Genomic DNA, 18,111 nt, shown 5'->3' with positions numbered 1-18,111 from the left:
TAGGGGTGCCCATTAGGGAACCACTCCCTATCGGGACTGCTCTACCATTTTACACCCAAACTAGTAATTTTTAGAATATTCAAGCATAATATCCTCATATTTTTATTTGTACACATATATTCACATTCGTAGACATATTTCATGGGGAAACTGGAATTTGTACCTACCAAATATTACACTTTACTGTTCTCACACTGTATTTCACATTTTAAACAGAACCACAAATTCCAGGTGGTCACCTAGAATAACAGAAGTTTTGCTGCTTCATCTTTATGCGCTCTGCTTATTTCTAATATATTTAAGCTTCAGGAAGAGATAGTAGCACAAGGGCTGAAGACATGAACCACGGCCTGTGCAAGTTCAAGTATTTAAGAATCATAATAATTTGCTTTTGCAACAAACAGGCAGTGGAGGGCACAAGTGTTAGGGGCTAACCATGCAACTGCAACTGAGAGTCCTCTGGATTAACTTCAAGGCAGAATATAATGTTTATTAAGGGATATGTGATTTTAAAATGTGCTAATTTGAAGTTTATGCAACAGCTATTGTTTTGACCTGAGACCAATGTAGAATTTTTTTTCCCCAAGGAAGAGCATTTTATCCCTGACATTGTATAGAATTGCTGGTGTATGGTGATAATAAAAACCAAATCTTTTAGTCAGGTTTTTAAAAATTAGTTTTATTGTTGTTTTTAAATTCTGGGAAGGCAACACCCCCTTACTGTCTGCCCCAGGGATGGACCTCTGGCATTATCCTCTCCTTGGTCCATGTTGTCTATGAAGCTCAAATTTTCTTAGCCTGGCTCAAAGGGAGACTATACATCTATCCTGGAGCCTGCCTCCAGGATCCCATGAACTGACTTAATACACTTCTAATGGGGCCTGATTATAGAATAATCTATGTGCTATGAACTATAGCTATAATATGTCCACAAAAAATTCTAGTGGGAAGGTCCTCATATGAGTCTTCCAAGTTACTAACAACCACTTTGGCCAGAAGAAGATTGGAGATAGAGCTCCTCTGCTGCAGTGTAAAGGCTTCACCCCAGACTGGGTGATGGAGAGACGTCTGCAATCACTATACAATCAATTTTCAGACCTTTAATCAATTCTGCTATCAGTTCAGCAATGTCTCATGAGAGTCTCTGCACTTTGCTCTAATGAATTTTTAGTTGCTTTTCATAAAAAGAAAATGTGATTAATTTGGCATGATTTTTTTTCTTATAGGAACCCATAGTGAGTTCCAGACGCCAGACACTAAACCATACAAACTATTTTCTACAGGCTCACACACTTGTTTTATAATCCACTCTACAATTTTGCTAGGGCCTAGAGTCAAGTTTTAAATCCTGGTGAAAAGCATTGTGAGTTATCTCCTAATTTAGATCTCCTTGGGATGAAGCTGCCCTTTCTCTCCATCACCTCACCTGACAATAAGGCTTAGCCATGAGGCTGGAACTGAGAAGGAAGGAGTGTGTGTTTGAAGCAGACCTGGGCTTCTCGAACCTCAATGTACATACACATCACCAGAGACCTTGTTAAAACTCAGGTTCCAATTCAATAGGTCTGGACTGGGGCCTGAGATTCTGCATTCCTAACAAGTTCCTGGGTGATACTAAGCTGTAACTTTGAGCAACAAGAATGTAGAAATGAGAGCAAACCTGCTCCTTCTAGTGGGATATGCATGAAAAAGTGTCAGGCAGGCAGGAAGGGGAAGTTTAATTTAAAAAAAAAATCCTGTCCCTCTGCTCTCCACCTCCCTTATTGGTGACAGGACAAGGATTATGGAAGATGAAACCTGGAGTCAGAGCTGAGTTCAGCTCCTGATTCCAGTATCTATCAGCTGTGTGATCTCAAGCAAGTACCCTAAACTCTCTGAGCCTTTGTTGCCTTAGGTGAAAATGGGAATAACAACACCTTGATTTTGAAATCTTTCAGACAGATGAATATTACTTTTCAATGAAACATGCTTACTATTTTAAGAAATGTGGGGCACCTGGGTGGCTCAGGAGTTGAGCATCTGCCTTTGGCTCAGGTCGTGATCCTGGGGTTCTGGGATCGAGTCCCACATCAGGCTCCCTGCTCAGTGCAGAGCCTGCTTCTCCCTCTGCCTATGTCTCTGCCTCTCTCTCTGTGTCTCTCATGAATAAATAAATAAAATCTTTAAAAAAAAGAAATTCAAGCAAAAGAAAATACAAAGAAAATCCCACCACTCTCAGAGTGATTTTGAAGATTAAATGAAATGTAAAATAGCCAGCTCAAAGAGCCTTGCACCAGATGAGAGCTCCATAGCTGTCAGCCTGGTCCACCTGCCCATCTGTCACATGGGGAAGTTGGGCCAAGTGATCTCAGAGCTCCTGCTTTCTTCCAGGATCCACTAATTCTCAGGCAGCCACCAGCAAGGAAGACATCCCAGCTAGAGGAGAACCCCTGCAGGAGGGGCAGGTAATTCTCTGACAAAAATACCTCTCTTCCTTCTTACTTCCCCCAGTGAGAAAGAGTATCCAGAAGACAGGAAGTCCTAAACCCACTTTTTGGATTCCAAGAGAAAGGTGCTTCTTCCAGCCAGGCTTAGCCAGGCTTAGCCAGGCTTAGCCAGATGACCTCTGAGAAGTTCCATTTCTCTTTTTCCAGTGCCCACAGAGGATATTAACTCCCACTTTCACAATGCTCTGCAATTTTCAAAGAGATGTTGTATGCAATTCCCCTTTGTTAAACCTTCACAACAACCCTTTAGAATAGTGACCACGGTCCTACCAGGGAAATTATTCTTATAGGGATTCCCTATGTCTGCCACTGCACCCAGAACAGAGGACAGAGGAAGCCATCAAAGCCCACTTTGGGCTCTGCCTCCAGCCCTGAGCATGATTTGCCCTGGCCAGTGGGTCCCCATTAACTCCTTGCTCTGCAGCCCTGCCCTGGGTTATGTCATCTGTCAGAGTCAAGAGGCTGGAAGGGCTGCTGCTGCTTAGCTCCTTGTATGGAAATAATCAGTTACTAGATAGATAAATGCAAAGAGAAGGTGCCTGTAAGGTGGACAAGCCCTCTAAAAATATAGCCAGAAAGGACTGAACCAACACGGGCTTTCTGGACTGCTAAAAAACTCAGTCTGCCAGCAGCTCTCCCCTCAAAAACCCAGGGGAAGGGAGTGTGTCTTTAAGAACACCCCATCCCTCAAGAAAAACCCAGAGGATTTTACAATATTTTAAATTCTGTCTCTCCTTCCTTCCTTGTTCCTTCCACTCTACTTTCCTTTTACAAGTATTTATTGGGCATCTACTATGTGCTGTGCATTGACTTGGTAATTGAGGGCCTTAAAGATAAACACATAAACACATATGGGCAAGATAAGGCATGTCACTCAGGAGTGCAGGTAACTTGCTGCAGGGTTCAAGGAAGGGAGACCAGTGGGGGACTTAAGGAATCTGAGAAGTCAGTTATCTATGGGGAGGAGGCACTGTCTGTACTCAGACAATGTCAAGTTCTTCCATGGAGAAGCTCTGGCTTGAGTCAAAGACATCCATGTTGAGAGGGTGAAGGCACATATAGGAGACAGGAGTAGCTATCTGACAAGATCATAGGATTCACCACACTGGGAAATAATGCTGAAACAATGACCAGACACAGGGGGGACCTGGAATGTTACTCTCAGTAGTATGTCCATATTCTGCAGGCAAAGGGGAGCCACCGAAGGCTTTTGCAGAGAGAAGACACATGCCCAGAGTTGGGAGGCTCATTTTCCTTGTCCCCATGGCATCTACTTAATATTATTTTTACATGGCCCATGTCAACCCTTAAGGGCATCGCTGGATTCATGTTTGTACTACACATAACTTAGCATAAGAAGTTAGGTGATACTGTTTCCTTAGGTCAAAGCTAGGTATTGCCTATTTATAGGGGCATCTCTTCCATATTAAAGTGGTATTCTCAAGATTTCCTCTGCCACAACTCACACGACGAAGTTCACACACCCAACTCACTCCTGTCTGCATTTCCCACCCTCTGGCAGTGAGCATGCCCCATTTCCCATGTTCAAAACACATCTTCAGATGCATAAGACTGAAAATGATATCATTGTGGGGACAACCTGGTATTTGATCTAATTTATATTGAAAAAGCAATTATCTTCAAACTTCTGCAGTTAAGGATTATTTCAAAAAATTTAGCAATACAGCTCATGACAGGTCCTATGACATTTCATGTGTCTTGCCTCTGCAACTTAAAATGCCAGACTAAAGACATATTTCTAAGGGTGCCTGGCTGGCACAGTTGGTAGAGCATGTGACTCTTGATCTCAGGGTTGTGAGTTTAAGCCCCACTTTGGGTGTAGAGTTTACTTAAAAATAAAACAAAATAAAGACATATTTCTAAATCTGCTATGGTTATCCTCAACAACAAGTGCAAATGTTTGACAACTGTAAGTTGAATAATAAACAGTGATTCATTCATTTTCTGAACATCAAGTGTAAATGTTTAACACTGTACCTTGAATAATAAATAGTGATTCATTCATTTTCTGAAGTAACTGTTCAGGAATTTCCCTAATCCCTTTATTAAATGATTTCTATTAATAGCACCAGTTGCCCCCACCACCCACCCACCAGCTGTTATCAGTGTGTATGCCATGCTAATCCTGGTGTTCCCACAAACCCACATAGAATTACCCCAGCTAAAAGCCCAGCTGTCCCCAGTGGACCTGAAGCTCATAACTGCTCCAATTTTCAAAAAAGCCTGGCTAGCATTAATTTCTTCTAAAGTATTCTACTTTTTCTTATGTTCTTATCTTTGTTTTTTCCTACACGTGTATGCATGATCTCCTGGACACTTTCAACTCTTTAAACAGAATCACTTAGGATCCAGTCTAGTTTTTATTTAAAGAAAATTTTTTTTTTTTGTAAAAGTTCACTATCCTTGATGATTCTTAACATCTTCTGTGATGAGTCGGATTAACATGAAATTCATTTTATCAGTTGTGATAAGCTGAATAACAGCCCCCCAAAATGTCAATATCCTAATCCACAGAACCTGTGAATATTTTACACTACATAGCAAAAGGGACTTTACTTAATTCTTAGATGACGTGAGCTCTAACTAGCACTACCCCCCAAACACATACCCCATTTTGACCAGAAATATGACTCTCTAACTTCTGCTCAAGGTTCTCACCCTTCTGTCAATTAAAAAAAAAGGTTCAGTACCCTTTGTCTTGCAGACAACAGTCCAACAGTTCATTATTTGTAGATAGCTATTAGGAGAAGTTGTTCTCTAATATTATTGTAAAACATGCTTCAAATTCCTATCCTGGTCAAATCTGATTCTATGCCAGATTGGCCCAGAATCCATTTAGTTGTGGCTTTTATGTAAAGATAATGATGATGATGGTGATGGTGATGATGCTATTTTATTCAAAGTGTAATAAATGATACCCCATGGACCTTAGTCTGTAGGTCAACTGGGTTAACCAATTGATTTTTACAGTTTGGAAAAGATGGAGGTTCTATTTCAGAGTACTGGAAGAGTCCTTCCATGACCAACCAGCAAAAAAGATAAGGATCGAATCTTGTTGATGGCCTGAATCACTCTTAAGGCTAAAACCATTTCTCTTCTTCTTCCCCTTAGCATAAAATGAACTAAATAAACTATAAAAAGGAAAGTAAAGGAATGCAATGACAATAAGTAACTAAAATAAAAATAAACTTTAAAAAAAGAAACTTAAGTTTGGATATAATTTTAAAAGATATATGTAGACAGAAAAATGAGTAGTTTTTAAAATGCAAGATATGAAAAATTATAGAAAGTCAAAAGTAACTGAGGACAAGGGGTGCCTGGGTGGTTCAGCTGGTTAAGTATCCAACTCTTGATCTTAGCTTAGGTCTTGATCTCAGGGTTGTGAATTCAAGCCCCACATTGAGCTTCATGTGAGGTATGGAGCCTACTCGATAAGTGAATTAATTAATTAATTAATTAATTAAAAGCAACTGAGGATTAGAAAAGAGTTAAAATCATAAGAGCTAATAAACCAAAATGATGCTGAAGGATTCAAACAGTTTAGAAGTTCTGAGCAGGAAACAACCTTGATATCCAAAATATGGCAGTTGCTAAACTGATGTTTAACAGTCAACAAAAAGAGTACTATATAGTCATTAAAAATGCTTTAGAAGGATAATGGTTTGAAAAGTGGCTCATAATATATTGTAAGGTAAAGAAGTTACACAACAGCCCACTTTTGTGAAAGGAAGAAACGTATACATGAATTAAATTGAACCTAAGATACTGTCAATATACTAAATATATCATTTTTTAACCATTAAAAAACAAATTCTCCCAATTAAACCATGAGCCACAGATTGTACAATACATCATGATTTCAGAGATGCCTAAAATGAAATATGTATCCTAAAATTAATAAAATACATATTGTGTCATATTGCTTTCATTGTAAAATAAACTCCCATCCTCCCCATATTTTAATAAAATATCTTAATTTTAGGGAAGCATTTCCCCATCAAGGTGTACATTAATGTAGTGTTTCTCCCACTACCATCACCATACCTACAAATCATTGGAAAAATATTTTATATGCATCATATTTGCATAAAACAATTGTAAGGAGTCAGTTATACTCCAAAAACAGAACAATCATATAACAGAATAATCAATAACATATGCCAGTATGTTAACAGTAGTTTTCTCTGAATGTTAAGGTTGCAGAGAATTTTTATTTTCTTACTTTGGTTTTTCTATAATTTCTACATTTTTTAAAATAAGCTAAAAAATCTGAACAAGGCAATATCATGAATTCCCAGATTAACCCCACTTCATGTAGAAATAAGCAGGATTACTCAAGTTAAGGTATCATGGGGGCTCATATTCTGTGTTCTCCCCAAAACTGGGCACACTCAGAGTAGAGAGCATGAAGGGTAGCAAGCAGTTTTTTATTTTTTTAAAGATTTATTCATTTATTTATGATAGAGAGAGAGAGAGGCAGAGACACAGGAAGAGGGAGAAGCAGGCTCCATGCCGGGAGCCTGATGTGGGACTCGATCCCAGGACTCCAGGATGGCGCCCTGGGCCAAAGGCAGGTGCCAAACCGCTGAGCCACCCAGGGATCCCTGGTAGCAAGCAATTTTTAAGAATTCATTTACCATCCTTAGGGCTGATCCACTTGAAAAGATCATGCCCATGAAAGATAGCTCCTTGGTAAATTGACCTTATCCACCTGCTTCACCTTCATCCCTTTCCAGCCCGACCAAAAACCCCATAAGTGATGGCAAATACCTGTTCTTTCAAATACCAGTTTTTAGAAAAAAAATCCTTAGGCTAATTTGGAGTTCAGGAAGGAGTTACCCAATTGATTAGCTATACCTGGCAGGGATTGAGGTAGTGTTACATATTTGCCCAACCTAAAATGATTGTCTCTGTACTCTTGCTCCTTTATCTTTAAGTTTCAAAAAAAGTCACAATTTTCCAATCAGCAAAATTCAAGAGGTTGTCATCAGACTAAGGGCTATATTACAGGGATGCCTGGGTGGCTCAGTGGCTGAGCATCTGCCTTCAGCTTAAGGTGTGAACCCCGGGGTCCTGAGATCAAGCCCCACATCAAGCTCCCTTTGAGGAGCCTGCTTCTCCTTCTGCCTGTGTCTCTGCCTCTCTCTGTGTCTCTCATGAATAAATAAATAAAATATTTTTTAAAGAACTATATTATAAAGGCCTAGATTGTTGCTGTTAATGCTAAACTAAGTCTATCCTAGCAAAGACAATGCAAATTTGCAAGTCAACATTACACACTACAGCATTATATTTTAAAGCTACATGTCACATACATTGTGATCCAATAATTCCATTCCTAGGATACATACCTCATGTATCTGTCCACCAAGAAATAAAAACAAAAATTGCAACCACAGACAGAAGAATGGAAAAATAAACTGTGGTACATACAAACTGACACAGTTGACTCATTTTATTAGTTACACAAAACCATATGCATGAATATTTAACACTGAGTAAAAAAAGCAAGTGGCATAAAGTCAAATATATTATACCTTTGTTTCAAAGATCAAAAAGAAAACACAAAAACTAAATTATATGTTGTTCAGGAATATGTACACATATTACTCAAAAGGCAGGGGAATAATAACATAAAATTCAGGATACTAGTTACCTTTGGAACAAACCCGGGACTGAATAGGGAAAGATAGAGAAGATGCAATGTAATTGCACACTCTAGTTAAATAGGTTTCATGGAATAGTTTCATGGGTGTTCGTTTATTGTTATGCTTCATAATATTCATGTATACTATATATGTCATATATTGTTGGAAAGAATTTTCACTTAATGCAGTGCTCAACTAAAAATAAAATCTTTCCTCATGTTTGTGTTTGGAGGGTAGGGCAGAAAGCCTGGCTTGCAGTAACACGGATTAGAATGTGCCTCTTTTGTGAGTGACTCAATCCTACCTCCCCACTCAGGTTTCTTATCTACAGTGGCTGTGTCTCATGAAGTGGCAAAATGGAAGGACCCGATGGGCAAAGGTTTCCTTTGCTGCCTCTTTAGGCTATCCCAGGTATACCCAAAGAGTAGCCCCCTCATTTTTGCAGTGACAAACTTGGGAAAAATCACTTTTTAAAAGTATCTCTTTTTAATTTTTTTCAGTCAATTTAAAATCACCCCAATTTTTATAATAATAATAATAATAATAATAATAATTATACAACACTTTGTTAGCACTTTATCTGCAATGTATACTAAATTTGTTTTGTAATCATTCCTTCAAATTAATGATTTACTTACAGTAAGAAAAACATATAAACATCCCAAATATTCAGTCATAAAGAAGTGGTAGGAAAGCAGGCAGCCATTAAATACTATGTTTATGAAGAGGACATAGTAACAAAGAAGTAGCTAAATTATTAAATGTAAAACATCATAGTTTCTGTAATAAAATCCCAGCTGTGTAGTACAAATGAAACCTATGTTTTAAAATAAGCTGGAAGGAAATATACAACAACGTTTAGGGTTAGTACCTTTGTGTGAAAATATATTTTATTTCTTCCTTAGTTTTACTTTTATTTTTTTTATTTACTTATTTTTTTAGTTTTACTTTTAAAATGGAAGGAAAACCCACTCAACTCCAAACGCTCTTAAAAGGGATACTAATTGACTATATCGACTTTTAGGAAACTAGAGACACCAAAGGAAGTATTCTACATAAGGCAATGTGGCAACTCAGTGACAGCACCAAGATCATTGTTCAGAGGTTTTGTTTTCTAACTTTTTAGTCTTAATTCTGAATCCCACTGACTCCTTAACTGCACTCACCTCCAGCCACAAAACATACACAAATAAACTAATAAAGTAAGACAAACTCCTGTTGAAGAGGTATTACTGTCACCTCAGCCCCCTTACATTCCTCAGGTGACCGTCAGCCATATATTCCGTTCACTATCTTCTCCCTGAAGATCCTGGTAGGCAGGAAGAAACGAAAATCTGAATGCTGATCAAATTATCCTTGGAAAGCAGTGCCCATTCTCAGGATGGTGAGTACAGTGAGCCAAGCACAAAGCCTAGATTACCAGAGGCCATCTTGATTCAGACCACATCAATGTCAGGCAGGTCACCCCAACTTTGGGCTCAGAAAATATTCTTACAATTTAATCACTTGGCAAGGTGTTTTGTTTTGTTTGCTTTTTTAAAATAAAGCTTTAACACTAATTTAAAACTTTGGTAGTCAAGTGGGCATATGGTTGTTATATGGGAATATAAATTTAACAGAGCCACTTTGGAGAGCCTATTAAAATACAAACAGCACACTCTATGACACAATTCCTCTTCTAGCCATATGTCCTGTAGAATAATCACACATATGTACAAGTAGACATTGTCAAGGATATAACTGCAGAAATGTTTGTTTTAATGAAAAGCTGGAAACCACCAAATGTCTCTCAATAGGGAAGTGGATAAATAAGTTTCCATGTATTTATTGGGTAGAATATCTACAGGAGTTAAAATAGGCAATCCACATAGCATATTGATCAACACAGATCTACATGTGGGTAAAAGAAGTAGATCTTTGAGGATTTAAAAGAATTATCTGTAGACTTATAGTTCTCATAAGGATACATATCAAAAATATGTTTAGTGAAAAGAGCAAGTTCTAGAATGACATCTCAAATATGATGCCACTTCTGTTAAGAAAAAAAGACAAACTACAGCTATACATTGTGATATATGTATATAATAGTGCAAGAACATTCTAGAAGTAAACACATTAAAATCATAACACCTATTACCTCTGAGGAAAGACAGAGAAGATTGGGATTGGCAGAGGAAAAGATAAAAAGGGATTTCAGCCTCTTGGTAATATTCTAATTTTTCAAATGTAAATGGATTTCAGTGTTACTTGTGTATTTGCAATTGCTTTTTTAAAGTCTCAGCAATTACTTTATGCTTTAATATACTGATTATACTCAAGAAGCTAAAAACATGGAGCCTTCTGTAGGAAAATATTTCCTATAGACCACACCCACCTTTCCATTTCCCTTCCCTCTGCCCTCCCCACACACAGCACACCCACTCAGCCACGTTCCACATTCAATATTCAATGTACTGTGAAAAAAGTGCCCCAAAGCCTTTGCTTATCTTTACAACCCTCCTAGGGACCAGAGTAAATCACATTAACAATGACTCTTTGCAGAAAAAAAAAGATACCAGAAAACAGCTGTCAGAAGTGCCATTTTGTTAAAAATGATCACATGGATTCTATCCCTTTCCCTTAGGATTTTGAGAGCAAAGGATTTCAGAGTTTGGCATGAGCCACACCAACAGAAAAGGTGGCAACACCCCACATTTCATACCTGTCAAAAACTACTGCGGAATAAGCCCGCTCAGCAAAGATGACATCCGCAGCCCAGAACTCCTTAGTGGCCTTCAGACCTCTGCCCTTGCCCTCAGAAGTGAAGACCTCCACGTTCTCCATTCTCCCTATTGTCATCTCAGAGTCCCTCAGGCAGCTCAGTGGATAGATCACACTGAGCCAAGTCCCTTGTCCTTGCTATTTCAGCACCTTCAGCATCCCAAAGAGCAAGCCTATAAATGGACAAGCACCTCCCCTTCCCTACCCCCTCAGCTGCTGGGCCCTCACCTCCCCCTCTGCCACATTTCCTGGAGGTGGGAATGGGGCGGAAGAGAGGACAGTGATCTGACAAGAGTCTCATTCATCACCCAGCAAAACTGACAAGGCAGAAATGACCATGGGCTGGTGTGCCTCTCAGATTGGGTATGAAAACTGAAAAGTTCCTTTGCAAGAAGCAGCTCAGTCCTGGATGGCAGTTGTGCTCAGCTTTAGTTGGAATAGGGAGCACTTGGTCAGTATGGTATTTTTAGCAGCCAGATGCCTCTGTCAATCCAAAGCAGACAGCTGAAATGGTCCAAGAGAAGAGGTGATGCTTGCTGCTCTGGGAACCTTCAGCTGTCAGGCTTCTACTTTCTCAAGTGTGATGGGCCCCTTGTCGCCTTCCCTCTCCTCCACAGGCAGACTGTTTGCAGAATACAGCAGATGCCAAACTGACGCCCTTGGCATATACATAACATTATTATTTAGGCTACCGGGGGCATTTCTCTTCTTCAGTACTACCTGGGGCTCCCACAGCACTCCCACCCAGGGCATGAAGGTCTGGGAGCTCCCTGATGATGCAGGTGTGCTGGATGCAGGCTGTATTTGGAGAAGAGGCAAGCTTTGGCAATGAAAAGCCTCATTTCTATCCTTTTATCAAGTCTCCCTTAAACATGTGTCTGCTGCCAGGAAAATACCAACATGCTCTGTCTTTCCTCTTTCCCAGGAATGAGGGCAATGGAGGGGCAATTCTAAAATGTCCATTGACCTAAATGCCACTGTTCTTTTTCTTTTTTCCTTTTAAGTAAACTCTACACCCAATGTGGAGCTTAGACTCACAACCTGGAGATCAAGAGTCACATGCTCTACTGACTGAGCTAGCCAGGTGCCCCTAAAAGCTACTCTTCTTGATTGCCAGACAGCTGTTACTAAAGTTGAAAAGACAAATACCATATGATTTCACCTACATGTGGAATCTAAAAAGCAAAACAACAAAACAAAGCAGAGACCCACAAATACAGAGAACATACTGGTGGCTGCCAGAGGGGAGAGGGGTGGGAGAATGGGCAAAAGGGGAGTAGGAGATACAGCTTCCAATTGTGGAATGAATATGTCACAGAGATGAAAGGTACAGCACAGGGAATATAGTCAATGATATTGTAATAGCATTGTATGGTAACTGATGGTAGCTACACCTGTGAGCAGAGCATAATGTATAGAGTTGCCAAATCACTACAGCATATGCCTGAAACTAATATAACATTGCATGTCAACGACTCTTCAATTAAAAAAAAATAGAATAAAAAGCAAGCAATTTTTAAAAACAATAAATAAATAAATAAATAAATAAATAAATAAATAAATAAATAAAATAAAGTTTTGAGAGTGCCCCAAAGAGTAAACATCACATGCTCCCAAAGGGAAAAAAAAAAAAAAGATTAAAAAGGAGCTCTTCCATCTAAGTTAGCTTCAAATGAATACCTGGATTCACACTGCCTGGCAACTCAGGGCCTTGCAGCAACCAGTCTTTTCTCAGGACCCAGTGGCTCAGCCTGGTAGGGATTAGGTTGTTCTCTAGACACTATTCCCCTGGAACAGGTTCAACCCCAGCCAAGGTCAAGAAAGAAATCTAGATGCCCCAAGTCAGAGAGAGAGAGGGAGCATCAAGCCTAATGCTTTAGTTATACCTGTGAGTGTCAACCCTATCAGAATAGTATTATATTAGTGTGGTAGATAGAATATGGCTCCCAAAGATGTCCAGGTCCTACTCCCTAGACCTGGGAATACGTTACTTTATGTGACAAAAGGAACTTCACAAATGTGATTAAGGAGAGAGAGAGGGAAATTATCTTGGATTGTCCAGGTGGGCCTAATGGAATTGCAAGAATCCTTGTAAGAGAATGGCAGGGGCCAGAGACAGAGAAGGAGATATAACAATGGAAGCAAGAGGATCAGAGTCAGAGAAATATTTGAAGATACTATATTGCTGGCTTTGAAGATGGAGGGATAAGCCATGAGCCGAGAAATACAGGTGGTCTCTAGAAACTGGAAAAGACAAGGGAACAGCTTCTCCCCCTAGAAGCTCTAGAAGAACAGCCCGATCACACCTTGATTTAAACTCTGTGAACCCCATTTCTGGCTTTTGACCACCAACCTGTAAGATAATAAATTTATGTTATTTTAAGCTACTAGGTAATTTGTTATGGCAACAATAGAAAGCAAGCATATAAAATATCACATCTCTTTTTGCTACTCTGAAATGAAATGGCATATATAATATGATTTACTAGCTCTTATGCCTAAAAAATATAAATTACTAACTTGTAGTCGGAATGTTTGTGTCTCACTTCTCTCCACCCCCATTCTAAATTTCAAATTGTTGAAGTCTAAGGTAATGGGTCTTCAGTCACAAACATGGTGCCCTTATAAATATAAGAAGCTCCAGAGAAGTCCCTAGGCCCTTCTGTATGTGAGGACTACAAACGATCTGGAAGAGAGTCCTCATTCAACTGTGCTGGTGCCCTGATCTCAGACTTCCAGCTTCCAGAACTGTAAGATATAAATTTCTGTTGTTTATAAGCTACCCAGTCTATGGTATTTTGTTATTGTAGCCCAAATGGACTAAACCATTTACCTAACCTAATAAGGGAGAAATATAATCAAAGTTAGCTTATAATAAAATAATATATATTCATGTTAAATTAAATATGTCAATAAGCTCATTTTGTATATGCATGGGCACAGCTGTACTAGAAAACAGTGGTCAGGGTAGCCCAGGTGGCTCAACAGTTTAGTGTTGCCTTCAGCTCAGGGCCTGACCCTGGAGACCCAGAATCGAGTCCCACATTGGGCTCCCTGCATGGAGCCTGCTTCTCCCTCTGCCTGTGTCTCTGCCTCTCTCTCTCTCATGAATAAATAAATAAAATCTTAAAAAAAAGAAAGAAAGAAAGAAAGAAAGAAAGAAAGAAAGAAAGAAAGAAAGAAAGAAGAAAGAAAGAAAGAAAGAAAGAAAGAAAGAAAGAAAGAAAGAAGAAAGAAAGCAAGCAGTGGTCAGATGTGTGGACCTCCCCCATAGAATCACTGTCATAGTGAGAGCTAAAAATGTAGATTGATTTTGGGGACACAAACACCACACAGGGCACTGTTGTTTGTGACATGATTTTTCTGAAATGTTGAATGACTCTAAGTCAAGTTCTGAATGAAAGAAAAGTATAATCCTTCAGTTAACAAGAGGCTGCATTCCTGGAAAATTTAGCAAATATTAAAAAGACTCTATGATTACATATAAAACAGAATTCTAGACTCTGATAATTATAAACAAAGTTTCACCTATCTAGGATGTACATCTGTGTATTTGAGGTTGTGAGGGTCAGGCAAAGAATCCTCAATGTATAAGGCTTCCCCGGATAACTTGCATCTTTGGCAGGATCAATGAGATAGAGAATGTTGGCTCTAGTTATTAGGCTGGTGACAGGGAAGGGGGCACATGGTCCTATTCCACTGCTTATCAACCTAAATCCTATATAAAAATTTTTGCCCACCTGTCCCCTTCCAGTTCTTCCCCCCGCCATGGGATCTAAACCTTTCTTTGTGTCCTCAGTCCTGCCCACAATATGCCAGTAGCACTGTATAACCAGAAGTTTTCCCCTGCACACATTTCTAAAATGCTGCCTAAGTGGTGGAACTGCCTTCATGACAACTGTTGGTCTTCATCAACAGGAAAAACCCATCTAGAGTTTTTTTTTTAAGAGTTTATTTATTAATTTGAAAGAGAGGGTGAGCAGGCGAGAGATAAAGAGAGAGAGAGAGAGAGCACAAGCAGGGGAAAGGTGGAGAAGAGGAACAGATGCCCCACTGAGCAGGGAGCCCAATATGGGGCTCAATCCCAGGACCCTGGGATCATGACCTGAACAGAAGGCAGACACTTAACCGACTGAGCCACCCAGGAGCACCCCCTCATCTAGAGTTTTGGAAGGACATCTTATTGCCCTACTGGAGATGTTTAGCAGAAAAGATTCAGGTAGAACATAAGAGCTTTCTTCAATACCATATATTGAGGTATGGAAAAAACAGATTTATTTTATGTTTCCTAAGAGATCAAACTTGGGGGGAGTGTAGATATACCATGTGACAGTGTGGTATGGTGGCTAAGATCACAGACTTGAGCTTCACAGACCTTTAAAGTCATGTTTCTGTGGAGCTGTTTTCTACTCCAAGAAAATGGAAACATTTAACACTGTTAACTATTTTATTTTATTTTTTATAATAAATTTATTTTTTATTGGTGTTCAATTTACCAACATACAGAATAACACCCAGTGCTCATCCCGTCAAGTGCCCCCCTCAGTGCCCGTCACCCATTCACCCCCACCCCCCGCCCTCCTCCCCTTCCACCACCCCTAGTTCGTTTCCCAGAGTTAGGAGTCTTTATGTTCTGTCTCCCTTTCTGATATTTCCCACACATTTCTTCTCCCTTCCCTTCTATTCCCTTTCACTATTATTTATATTCCCCAAATGAATGAGAACATACAATGTTTGTCCTTCTCCGATTGACTTACTTCACTCAGCATAATACCCTCCAGTTCCATCCATGTAGAAGCAAATGGTGGGTATTTGTCGTTTCTAATGGCTGAGTAATATTCCATTGTATACATAAACCACATCTTCTTTATCCATTCATCTTTCGTTGGACACCGAGGCTCCTTCCACAGTTTGGCTATTGTTGTTAACAATTTTAATAGCCATCCAGTCTCTTTCCTTCATATGTCTGGATAAAGAAGGGTAGTGTGAAAGGGAGGGAAAATGGGACAGCTCAAGCCAGAGGACTCCCAGTCTGGGAGAGAGATCTGAGCTGGGAGATTTCAGAAAAGAGTTATGACAGAAATAACCGCCATGGTTCTATTTACCTCTATTTCAGCTGAACTTCCCTTGCACCGCAAACCACACTTTTGTGCCAAGAGTGTCACTATGGCCACCAAACACTCCCACACCCTAAAAAAGGTGTGGGGAAGCTTGCAGAAGATACTGGGCCAGAGTAATGTCAGGTCCTGTCATGCACCTTAAGGGTTAGAGAAGGTGACATGAAGAAGCCTAGTATGGAGGCTGTTTTGGAGTTTTAAGTATATCAATACTTGGGCTTCAAGTATCCTCTTAATATGAGCTCCATTTTATTAACCCGCATCTTGGGTAGGAGCTGCTCCCATAACCCAAGTTGCAGCCCCCAAATCTTTAGCCTGTATTCACACTGTATCTCTCCTGAGCCTCTGAGCAAATAATCTCAGAGGCCTTGAGAGTGGTTGCATTTCCTTCAGGATATGCTGCAATAGAAAGAATATGTACAAATAAGTGTGAAGGTGGAGACATAAATGAAACCCAGACGAATGGTTTTGAAACATTAGGACAGTTTGCATGCCTGCATTAGCATGGCAGTGGCTCATCTACCATACTGTACAGGAAAACTCCAATCATCACCCCTTCTATCGCAGACTCCCTTGCTGGGCCACACACCTACAAAGGTCTACCATCTAGTGGCTAATCAAGAGAACTTCAAGATTTATTCAGTAAAAGAACAGCCCCTGACCACTGGATTCTACCTCCTTTGTACCGGTGCTAAGGTTCATTTCCTCCAGGGGTCAACAAGTTTTCTTTGAGATCTTGAACTAAGTATGGTTTGTACCTTCTTTAATAGTTGGGGGGAAATGTCAAAAGAAGAATATGTTGTGACACATGAAAATTATGTGAAAGCTACATTTCAGTGACTATAAATTTTATTAAATAAGAGCCATACGAGGGGGCACCTGGCTGGATCAGTGGGTGGAGAATGGGACTCTTGATCTCGGGGAAGTGAGTTCAAGCTCCACATGGAGAGTAGAGCCTACTTAAAAAAAAAAAAAAGCTATTCTCGTCTGTTTACATATTTTCTATGGTTGCTTTCACACTATAACAGCAGAGTTGAATACTTGCAACAAAGACCATATGGCCCACAATGCTGAAAATATTTACTATCTGGCCTTTTACAGACACTGTTTGCCAATGCCTGCTTTAAACTAATAATAACTTAATGCCTAGCAACATTAAATAAGCCAGGCACTGCTCACTGCTTTCAGGTGAATTCACTGGCTGATTCATTAATTTGTTTCATAATCACTATGAGTGACAGAATCAAAGAAAAAGTTCTTGTGCACATCTACCACTCACATTCCAGACAGGGACAGGTTTCCTCTGTAATAGTCCCTTATATCTTGTATAACTACCTCATTGGCAAAACTTTAAACTCTCTAGCCTCTGTGTTCTTAATAAAATAGCATGCTTGCTTCCATCGCTTTTCTTTGGCTCCTAGAAATCCCTGGCTACAAACTGCTTTCTTCCCAAGAATTCCTAAATTTGCTCATTCCACATGCATTTATCGGCATATGTATCAGGCACTGTGCTCAGTGCCCCAAAACAAAGATGAATGAAATGTGGGCCCTGTGTTTAAGAGACTGACCAGAGACAATTATGGAAGAGCAAGTAAGGATGGTGAGAAGATATAGGAAGCAAAGGGGAAGGGATATCCAGGGCAGCCTGAGGAGCCAGGGAAGGTTTCAGAGAAGTAGCTAACAGAAGGCAGAAAGAGAAGCAGAGTTGCAGGTGACCATTTCAGTCCCATGGACATAGCAGCACAAGCAGAGATGTGGAGGTAAAGAAATAGCACTATGTACAGACAACAATAGGTTGGGTATTGTAGGAGCTTCAGAAGCACACATATTATATCTGTTTGTCATTCGAGCACCAGACTATAGCCTTTGTCCCAGTGTTTCATATACATTTGAAAGTTTTTTAAACTATAAATGATTGAATGTCTTAATTGTGCTTTATTAACATTACCTCGTTTTTCATAATAACTTTCGAAGTGGGTATTACCGAGGCCCCTAGCTAAAAAACAGCAGCATCTCCTAAGTATAAACCCCAGAGAAACTCTCACATGTGTGCATAAAATGACTACATAAGAACATGAG

General features: G+C 39.7%; 1 protein-coding gene across 2 annotated transcripts in view; it reads right to left on the bottom strand.

Moving 5' to 3' along the window:
- Positions 1-11,100, bottom strand: part of SMYD1 (SET and MYND domain containing 1) — a 37,358-nt gene extending 26,258 nt beyond the window's left edge. Inside the window, exon 1 of one of the 2 annotated variants that reach the window (XM_072770130.1) lies at positions 10,857-11,100. In XM_072770130.1, coding sequence (XP_072626231.1) covers positions 10,857-10,993 — 137 coding nt within the window. In that variant the 5' untranslated portion in view covers positions 10,994-11,100. The remainder of the gene's footprint in view (positions 1-10,856) is intronic. The other variant, XM_072770131.1, reaches the window with a different exon arrangement.
- Between the last annotated feature and the right edge of the window lie 7,011 nt (positions 11,101-18,111).

Source organism: Canis lupus, chromosome 12, assembly GCF_048164855.1.
Source record: "Canis lupus baileyi chromosome 12, mCanLup2.hap1, whole genome shotgun sequence".
NCBI classification, from domain to species: Eukaryota; Metazoa; Chordata; class Mammalia; order Carnivora; family Canidae; genus Canis; species Canis lupus.
The sequence above is the reverse complement of the archived record's forward strand: the minus strand, read 5'-3'. Positions and strand labels throughout refer to the sequence as shown.